At 32.3% G+C, this 11,270-nt stretch overlaps 1 protein-coding gene across 1 annotated transcript; it reads right to left on the bottom strand.

Annotated features, from left to right (window-relative positions):
• Positions 1-1,299: 1,299 nt before the first annotated feature.
• Positions 1,300-9,791, bottom strand: LOC134692895 (heat shock 70 kDa protein 12B-like). Its single transcript, XM_063553521.1, has 5 exons — positions 9,686-9,791; positions 8,902-9,245; positions 6,920-7,138; positions 3,005-3,158; positions 1,300-2,400 (listed from the first exon to the last, which is right to left on the bottom strand). Exons 2-5 carry the CDS (start codon positions 9,208-9,210, stop codon positions 1,352-1,354), a joined length of 1,731 nt encoding a protein of 576 aa, XP_063409591.1. The 5' UTR covers positions 9,211-9,245; positions 9,686-9,791; the 3' UTR covers positions 1,300-1,351.
• Between the last annotated feature and the right edge of the window lie 1,479 nt (positions 9,792-11,270).

Below are 11,270 nucleotides of genomic sequence, written 5' to 3'. Positions count from 1 at the left end.
AAGCTTTCGATGTTGTGTCATGTGTTCTGTTGTTTGTTTGTCTTTTTCATTTTTAGCCAGTCGTTGTCAGTTTATTTTCTATTTTTTAGTTTGACTGTCCCTCTGGTACCGTATCTTTCGTCCCTTTTTAAAGTAATATAACAAAACTTTTTACAAATATAGTTATATATCCATTTATGCATGTCACTGAGTGTTATTTGCTTATTTTGTTGTTTTTAAGGTCGAGTGCTTCAATATAGAATACCAAACATCTCCTTTCATTATTTTGAAAAGTGTAGATATTCTCATGACAAATAAAAAGGTAAATAACCTGTTTAAGTAAGGACCAGTTTGACTAACTGTTTCTATGATAATCACATATATCGCAAATGTCTTGTAAAATGAAAATTAACAATATTATGTTTGAAGAAATGAGACAGATCAAATGAATCCAAATCTAAAATTAAACAATAGTGAAGTAAAAGTAACATGCATTTTTGTTCGATTATGCGTTTCAATTTTCAACCCAATAATAATCCCATAAATCGATTTAGAAGATAATTAGGGTATCAAACAAAAACTTTAGGATACTCTTCTAAGGAGAGGCGAAAAGGTTTTATTAGTTTCTGCGGTGAATACTGACTTTTTAGTGCTTTATAAAGAATATGTCCATAAAAAATCGGATGTGAAATACCTAAACGTAAGAAGACTGTATGTTGAGCTATATTTACGAATAATGTCCTTATACCGATGATAAAATTTAGTAAATGTTTTGACTAGTTTGTGATATCGAAAACCCTGGTGTAATAATTTTTCAGTAAAACATAAATTTCTCTCGTTAAAATCTAAAACATCGTTACATACACGAGCGAATCGTACAAGTTGAGATATATAAACACCCTAAGATGGTGACAAGGGAACGTCACCATCTAAAAATGGATAATTAACGATAGGAAATGAAAAATCATCTCTTTTATTATAAATTTTAGTATTAAGCTTTCCGTTAGTGATATAGTTATCAAGATCGAGGAAAGGGCAATGGTCATTGTTAGTATTAGCTTCAAATATTTAAAGTAAGTTCAACAGGATAAATTTCTTTAGTATACATACTGAAGTCGTCATTATTGAAAGCCAAAATGTCATCCAAATATCTGAAAGTATTATTAAATTTGTTTATTAGATGTTGTTTTGATGGGTCTTTGCTGATTTTTGTCATAAATTGCAACTCATAGCAATACAAAAACAGGTCCGCAATAAGTGGTGCATAGTTAGTCCCCATTGGAATTCCGATAACACACATAAAAATCGAAACAATCAAAATGAGAAAAAAATCTTTATAAAAAACGATCGTTAAAGTATACATGTTCCCACTTCACACAAAGTCAAACTTTGAGGTTTCGGAGTGTCCAGTATCTCTTTCTGTCACCGTTACTGTGAATTCAGTATTCCCGAAATTAAATTCAACATCAAAATAAATATCCTCTTCGGATGGATGAGATATTTCTATTTCGACAGTTCCAATGCAAGTACATCCAGATTCATCAGTATACATTGGATCTTCTTTGGTAGACGCAAAGACAGGTATTTGTAGTTTTCTTTGAAATTTTGTTGTAGTGCTAATTGGTTTCGTAACTTTTGTTCCCGATGAAGTGTCCTCGTTTATCTTTTTGACAGTTTTAAATATGTATCCACACAACTCTTGTCCATCTATCATAACTAATTTTGCTTTATCGTGTATCTTGTGGTTAAATTCTGATTTTACCTTATAGCCATATGTATAACGCAATACGCGTGATGATATATAATCTGGATTTTGACCAAAAAGAACGGCTCCTTTTAACACAGACAACCCGGCATCTTCGGGTACAATAATTCGTTTATCGGGGAATTCCTTTCGTATAGCATGCTGAAGCATTTCTGATTCTGAAAACCCTCCTACGAGGAGCAACATAGAGACATTTTCACATTGCTTGATTACTATGCTTATTTGGCTTATAATGTCAACCATTGGTTTTAAAAATAAAGCCTTCATGACATCTATATCGGCCCGCATTTTGTCACCACGAAGTGAAATTTTACCACTTAGTGAACAGGACGAAACCGTACTTGGGAAATCTTCTCCAAAACTTTTCTTACAGAGAGTATCAAATGCAACAAAGGGAACGGTAAAGTTCATCCTGTCTGTTTTGTTTGGGATGATTGTTCTTTTCACAGTTTCGAACTCTCTGAAAAGATCTAAATAAGCTGAAGGATCGTTCTTTGACAAACTATTCATTAGAGGTGCTCCAACAATTTTCACCAGCAACTGAAAAAACTCGTTATCGATGGACGTTCCACCACATGCATCACCGGTGGCTTTGCATAACTCTTTTAATTTCCCATCTGTTTGTTTTTCGTGAACAGTTATATCTGCGGTACCCCCTGAAAGAATGAGGATTCATGTTTTTATATATATTTTACGTGACTAGCATTTCCGAAGGGTTAGTAGGATATGCAAAAATCCGAAGAATATTAAATGGTCGTCCTCTAATGTTTACTGAACTTTCGTACTTTCGACTTTTGTCGAAGAATGCTCCACATAAGGATAGTGATCCGACGTTAGCTAACCTCTTAAAAGATTAATATTTTAAAAGGTAGAAGACCTAGATCTTTCACACTTTGTATATAGATGCGTTATGGTATGAAGTTTCCGTCTGCACAATGTCCATTGTCCTTGGCCTCATTTGTATGATTTGGTGACTACTTGAAAAAAAGTTAAAATTTTTGGTATTCTTAATTTCTCTCTTATTTTGAGTTACATGATGATTATATTTAGTATGTGCGTACCTTGCAAGGTCCTAATACCTGTCAGACAGTTTGGTATTTGGAAACAAGAACCCATGTGAGTATCGTCTTTTTAAACTCTGTTTATAGATTTCATATTTTCCAAACATATATAAACTTCTTAAAAACGTAAAAGAAAAGCGTTCAGTTTCAGGTATTGATAATTGTTTGGCAAGTGATTTAGTACATAATTAATATTCACCTCCTAAGTCAACTATCATATATTTCTTTCCAACTTCAGCCATTGTGAATCCTTCTTCGGCACCATTTAGTTTTTCAGTTGGAAGATATTGACAGTATATAGAAGCAGCTTCAGGTTCAAGTGCAATCAGTAAGTTATCACCTGGTATTCCAGCCTTGGCAATAGATAAATTTAAGACGTCAAAACATAATATATTTTGTTTTATGCACACGTATAAAAATATCGGTTTTTATCCAACGCAATCATAGGTTTAAACGTTGTTTTCAGTTTAGACTCGTTTGTAATATGCATATGTTCAAGACCGTATGAGTTTTTGGACTGGACCGTATGCGTACTTTTTTCAAAATACTCATACTGAACGGTCAGTTTTCTTCCGGAAACTTTTAAAAAATGCATTTATTTTATAATTTTTTTTTTGAAAATCATATGCTATTTAGTCTAAGTATATGATAAAAAGGCATATTACAGATCAACATAACTTAAAGTCATAATAAACGAGTGACCGGTGAAAAATAATGTTATTCCAATTCTTGAACCAACAAACATAATAAACTTAGACTTCTGTGCACGGTATTATCATTTTTTTCGCTTAAATTGCGTATTTTCGTCATTTTTTTTCTCAATCGTTTAATGTTGCTGTGAAAATATGGAAGGTAATCAAAGTTCGTGTTCTGAAGCCGAATTTTAACGATTGTCACCTGTTTGTCAACAAACAAAAAAAAGCATGGATATTGAGCACGTGTTTAACATGTACAATCAGATTATAAATAATATAGTAATTTTAAGGATATCCATGCGAAATGCGATCACCGGATTTTTATGAGATGAGGCACACTGAGGTCATTTTGCATACGGAAATATGTCGGGAAATTGCTATCTGGAAGGAAGCAATTTAAATAAAGTAAATTCAGCTTAATATGAGCACATTAAAGAACTTTCTTCAGAAAAAGTATATGTACAAAAGTTTTATAATGAAAACTAACCATTGAGTTATAAAAAACATATGCACTATTTTTTTTAATTTGAGGTCTCTTATGACTTTAGCTTTCAAATTAACATAAAAAAGTTCAATTGTAATTGAAATAAAAACTTTATATTCTAACTATATAAAAAAATCACGCTATTATCAGCTCTATTAATCTCTTGTATTTAGCATGTCGATCAGTTATAAATTAATTGAACTATGATCACTGAAATTGAAGAACATAATATGAGGGGACAGTTGTTTTAGAATTTTCAGCAACTTTACAAAAAAATGCGAATGCAAAGGAACATGCATAAACTGCAAACATGTTCATTTTTAAATGTAAAAAATATAACATTACTTGTTGTAGCAAGTGTCACCTATGCGTATACTCGTACGGTCAAACCATACGCGTACGGTCGGACCGTATGAGTTTACGCGTATGGTCCAGTACGAGCTGACCGTACATGTTATTGGACCATATGGGTTAAATTTAAACAAACATCACAATCTTGTTTTTTTAGTTTTACAAATAGTTATTATTACAATTAGATGGACAAAATGAACAAACGAACAATTGAAATTAAATAGTTGTTTAATTGTTTATCTGAATCATATTTGGTACTTTCGCCCACCTCCTACCACAAGTTACGTTATATATTTTTTTTTATACATTTACATGTTTGCATTTCGTGCATGTTCCTTTGCATTTGCAGTGTTTTGTAAAATGCTAAATATTCTTAAACAATTGTCCTCACACATTATGTTTACTTCCGGTATCTTCAATTTTAGCGAACTTTCTTATATTAATTTGAGAGTTAAGTAATGTTGAACTGTTATATACATTTGAATCTAGTAAACTTGACAAACTTTTAATATTAGTCAGACCGTATGCGTACGGTCCGAATGTATGAGTATTTTGAGATAGTACGCATACGGTCCGGATCGTACGCGTACCGGTCCAAATACTGGAAAACATATATAAAACAAGTCTAAAAGAGCACGCAACATCATCAAAAATAGCAATAACACGAACAATATGTTTTAATATTTCGGATAACAGATATCTTCATCAGTATGATCACGATTTAAAATGAATCATGTCAATATATATATTTTATTTAGAAAACTACCCCTTTACATCGGGGGCACCAGTCATCAGGGTAGAAGAGATGGTGCGTCTATACTATATTATTTACAATTATATACAGTATAGTTAATGGTTTCATTATAGAATGTCTTTGGAACAATAACATACATGGCACATTAATAAGACCAAAATAGAGATTTCTAAAATACGCGATCATAATAAAAAAAAGACAATTTATAGAATGTTAAAATATAACACTCATAGACAAATATTACCATGCAGCATGTATGAAGCATAAAAACTAAGATCAATCAATATATAATAGTACATACGAGTAAGTTAACTCAAAGGTTATTTTGGTTCAACCATAGTTTGACGTAATCTAAATAATTCTAAGAGATACATTCTTCCATAAACATCTTAAAATGAACCAATTCATTGTTAAAAGCATAACCAATATCGCCAAGTAAAAATAATACTTGTGCACGTGGCGACAGTTCCAGAAAACTTGCATTTCTATTATTAAAAGAGGCAAATAAGGTGAAAAATTTAGACCTGGTTTGTTCAAGAGATGTACACCCGAGCAGAAAATGGTCTAAATCTTCTGACTCCCCTGAATCCCAAATGGGACATAGGTTGTCTTCGGACATATGCATTCTAAAAAGAAACTGCTTTAATGGCAAATAGTCTGTTCTTGTGAGCAGTTTAAGACGAGATGAATTAAAATCGCTTATGTCCTGTAAGTATAACTGGCTACCTGTCTTAATATAGCAGTGCTGATACTTTTAGTAGTAACATCAATAATTAAAATTTCCCTTATGGCATTACCATATTGACAGTTAAATTTATCGGACCCAATACTTTCCGTGTAGGTGTTCATCTCTTGAACATATTTCCAGACACTTTCGTTTAATATATTTTGATTATACTATCACAATCTTGAAATTTATACAATAAACAGTTATTTAAAGAGAACAACAGAATGATACGCTGGTACAATTTTTAAATTTCAAAACACGACACAAAGACCGCAAAGATACGCTTCAATAAAAATAGTTATATGCGATTAAAACTGGTACAACTAAAAAATTACAAAAGTTATTACAGTTAAGATGTTGCAACAACTGCGTGGAAATACAGTCCCAGTAAACACTCATGACCGATCTAAGCTGGTATAATATTTAAAATATGATAACGGTAGAGTAATTGCAACAGAGACTGCATATTAAAACATCCCAAGTACAAAATGTATATAGTAATTTGATAATAGTAATATTTTTTATTCATAATCTTAAATAATTGAACGTGGCTGCGTACTTATACATGCCCGCCAACTCTGTAATTAAAACTAGTATAATTTAAGAATTCCGGAAATGTGTAAGAGACTAAGAGTCCAGTACGGAAGCCAGAGTTACTGGACAAATGTGATGGCAGAGAAAATGAGTGACTCTTCAATGTTTTTTTCATTAATGCCCTTTTGGGGAAACTGTCCTTAGCTTTATTATCCAAATTTTTCTAAATATATATGAAACAACTCTATGAGGGTAAGTTTATGGTCTGGTGAAAAGCTAAATTACTGTCCCTATCCAAAAAACTTATTTACAGTGCCAGTTCAAATTTTCTCGTCAGTCGCAGTCGATTCCTACCTTTTGTATTTATTGATAAATTGTTCACGTTCTGAAGATGAATGAAATGCTTGTCAATAAATTTAAAGCAAACAACAATCAATCAACCAATTGTAAGGTCTTGTAAAAAAAAAAAAACGAGAGGTGATCTTGAAATAGCAGCAATTTGTATTCCTGTTACACCTTGTAGTCATATGAGACCGAATAAGTTCAGACTAAGAATCATTCATATTTACCTTTTCAGCACTTTTTCTCATAAATTGTTTTGCTGCATCAGTCCATATTGCGGGAACAGTAAGTACCCATCTAATATCTTTGACCGTCATTGTGGTTCCTCTTTTTCCTAATAGTTCCATTAAATGATCCTTGAGAGCTTGTATGGACAAAGAAAACACATCCATTGCTAAAACTGACTTTCCAGTTATGTCCTCAATCACTGTAGTTTTTGACAAATTCTACAATAATAGTTTGTATTTTTATGAGAGGTCAGTTAATTTGGAAAATTAACGATTTTGTGAAATCCCTAAAACTCTATAACTCAAAGCGACATGCATAACGGCAGCAACACTCACTATATTCATAGTAGCCAATGTTTGTAAACCAAATTTAGAATAATGCTTGTTTTATACTAAGATAGTTTAGATAATTATATTAAATAATTCAAATACATTCGAGTATATGGTTCAAACAGTCAACTATGGATTCAAAATTTGCTATATTTGCAGTAATTTAAAATATTCTATCAAAAAGGTATGTAAAGATTACCCAAAGTAGTACTGATTTTACAAAATGTTCAGGGCTTTTGCAAATTCTCTAGTTCATAAATTCACGTTTACATCTTAATCATGATACAATAATCAAGGACCTGTACCTCAAACAGAGTATATCCATAGAATAATTTGTCTCCAAACGGGCGTGATTTGCATAGATTTTAAATTCTCATCACTTGTCGTCCGTCGTCCGTCGTCGTCGTCCGTCGTTAGCTTTTACAAAAATCTTCTCCTCTGAAACTACTGGGCCAAATTAATTCAAACTTGGCCACAATCATCATTGGGGTATCTAGTTTAAAAAATGTGTCCGGTGACCCCGCTTACCACCCAAGATGGCCGCCGTGGCTAAACATAGAACATAGGGGTAAAATGCAGTTTTTGGCTTATAACTCAAAAACCAAAGCATGTAGAGAAAATCTGACAAGGGGTAAAAATGTTTATCAGAAATTTTCAGATGAATTGGACAACCTGTTGTTGGGTTGCTGTCCCTAAATTGGTAATTTTAAGGAAATTTTACTGTTTTTGGTTATTATCTTGGATATTATTATAGATAGAGATAAACTGTAAACAGCAATAATGTTCAGCAAAGTAAGATCTACAAATAAGTCAACATGACCGAAATGATCAGTTGACCCCTTTATGAGTAACTTTATAGTCCATGTTTTACCATTTTACGTAAATCTTAGTAATCTTTTACAAAAATATTCTCCTCTGAAACTACTGGGTCAAATTAAACCAAACTTGGCCACAATCATCATTGGGGTATCTAGTTTAAAAATGTGTCCAGTGACCCCGCCAACCAACCAAGATGGCCGCCACGGCTAAAAATAAAGCATAGGGGTAAAAATGCAGTTTTTGGCTTATAATTCAAAAACCAAAGCATTTAAAGCAAATCTGACATGGGTAGAATTGTTTATCAGGTCAGGATCTATCTGCCCTGATGTTTTCAGATGAATCGGACAACCTTTTGCTGGGTAACCCCCCCCCCCCCCCCCCCCCCCCCCCGGTTGCTGCCCCTGAATTGGTATTTTTAAGGAAATTTTGCTGTTTTTGGTTATTATCTTGAATATTATTATAGATAGAGATAAACTGTAAACAGCAATAATTTACAGCAAAGTAAGACCTTGAAATAAGTCAACGTGACCAAAATGGTCAATTGACCCCCTAAGGAGTTATTGTCCTTTATACTCAATTTTTAACAATTATCGTAGAATTTGTAAATTTTTACTAACATTTTCCACTGAAACTACTTGGCCAAGTTTATTATAGATAGAGATAATTATAAGCAGGAAAAATGTTCAGTAAAGTTAGATGTACAAACACATCACCATCACCAAAACACAGTTTTGTCATTAATCCATCTGCTTCCTTTGTTTAATATCCACATAGACCAAGGTGAGCGACACAGGCTCTTTGGAGCCTCTAGTTATCAATTAAAATTACTCTACCGTATTTTTATGTAGTTTCATTTTAAATCGATGAAAGTAGTAGAATTCCTCATGTTCTTTGTCCATTACAAGGTCGGAATACTTGTTTTCAGCTTCATAACCAAATGAAACAAATTGCTTGTTCTTGTCAAGTAAAAGAACTGTTGGGGTCTTTAATGAAAGCAGTTGTCTCCCTCCGGCATTCCATGCTTGATTAGCGTGGATTTTTAGCGGGTCTTTCTTGAAATCACTTTTCGTTGAAAAGGCATAGCCAGAATATGTTGTACCAAAATCTATTGCAGCTACGAGAAGATGGTCGGAGTCGTCCATTTTATTCTTCTTTCTTGTGTTCTCTGTAAAAGTGACTGAAAGAGAAATTATGTTTAATTTTCAATATGCCCAGTCAATATGATAACTGAAAGGTATACAACCTATATATAATATATATAGATAGCAAGGCACACAAACACGTGACATGAAGATGATGATATTAGAAACAGAATTTTCGTTTTTAGGTACCAATTTAACTGTCATGATGGTTCAAACTGCAGTGTAAAACCAAAAATTATATGAAAAAGAAAAACTAAATGTTGACGTAAAACAGATTGATTTAATATGCATTAATAGGAATTCAAATATCAATCTTACTCTAAAACGAAAGTAAAACAATATGTGTCCTTTTAAAAACCCAATATAGTTCGAATCCAGGGTAATAAATACTAATTCTGAGGGTTAAATTGATAAAATTTACCAAATTATCATTGAAAGATTGAGGAATTAAATTTCAAACTTTGGAAAAACTTACCAAGTTGACACTGGAATTTTGAGGAAGTAAAAAGCAAATACGCCTGCGTCGTTTACCTGTTTGCCTGTTTATAGTTTACATGATCTATAATTATGATAATAATGTCATACCTATCTTCAAAATATTAAATTGCATGTTAATATACAGATAGTATCGAAACAATCGACTTTTATGAAATATCATTAAACATATATAAAAATTAAATGCCCATAAAGGAATAAAGATTTCTTGAGAAGCTTGAATAAATTAAAACATTGACTTCATGTAAATGCAGCCGGAATCACTAATGTCATAAATGAGAAATTTGAGTTCGGGTATGGTAAAGGGTGCGCATCAAAGGCGAGCGATACAGATTAAACAGCAAGCTATTGATCAAATATTAAAAACTGCTGTATTTACTACTAAATATTTGATAAATAAGATTAATATTTAGGCCAATATCTGACCAATAATTCAAACTTTCGTTTAATCAAAGATTTGTATAGTTACTATACAAATCCTTAAGTTGGTTTAAATATGCATGTTATTGTGTTGTTTTGACTGTTAATATGAATATTACCTTTCTTAGTTCTTATTCTTTTTATATATATTGTCACTTTATTCTTTGGGTTTTGTCAGTTTTTATTAACCCCTCTATGACGTCCATGTACATGTAGTTTCTGTATTCTCTGGCATTATACGAAAAATACTTGCTTAAGAAAACGGGTAATTTGTGATCATTTTAATACTGATTCAGACATAAAATTTTCATTTTGGAAAATTATCAGGTCCGTGTACACTTATCAATCAAAAATTTAAAAAAAAATTCAAACATCAAAATTCCAAAAAATATAAAATGTATTTGTATGAGCTTTAGAAACAGGACAAACAGCGAAGCTAGTACGAATAAATTTTGTATTTTCCGACAATGTATATATATATATACATGGTTTTTATCATGAAATTAACACCCAGCACTTGAAACTTTCGTTGTCAAATGTAATTCATTGAAACTAGTGTTAAGAGGAGTGTTAATCGTATACCCCCAAAAAAGGATGGGTTCCTACCACCGGAACCCTCACCCTGGATCCGCCACTGGGTGTTCTTTTTTTTTGTGGTATTTTTTTTAGTTCTAAAACGGTAGAAAAATTAAAGAGTTGGTCTAATTCATAAAATAAAAATAAAGAGCACGTGCAATGATAGAATAAAGAATCATTTTAAAATATCTTTTTTTTACATAAATGAGGCCGCTAGTTTTCTCGTTTGAATTGTTTTACATTGTCTTATCGGGGCCTTTTATAGCTGACTATGCGGTATGGGCTTTGCTCAATGTTGAAGGCCGTACGGTGAGCTTTAGTTGTCAATGTTTGTGTCATTTTGGTCTTTTGTGGATAGTTGTCTCATTCGCAATCATACTACATCTTCTTTCTTTATATATATTCTAAGCTCACAAAAAAATGGAAAAAAATTTAAACGTGCAATTTTGATTATTTCGCTTTTGGAAAGTTTGATAGGAAAACCTGTAAACTGCAAAGCCGAATAAAAGCGAAACGAAACGAATAATTCAAAACTATTTGGTTTTCCCAGCGCCCATCATTAAGGAGTA

The sequence above is a fragment of the Mytilus trossulus genome, chromosome 12 (assembly GCF_036588685.1).
Source record: "Mytilus trossulus isolate FHL-02 chromosome 12, PNRI_Mtr1.1.1.hap1, whole genome shotgun sequence".
Taxonomy (NCBI): Eukaryota; Metazoa; Mollusca; class Bivalvia; order Mytilida; family Mytilidae; genus Mytilus; species Mytilus trossulus.
This window is presented reverse-complemented; position numbering and strand designations above follow the sequence as displayed.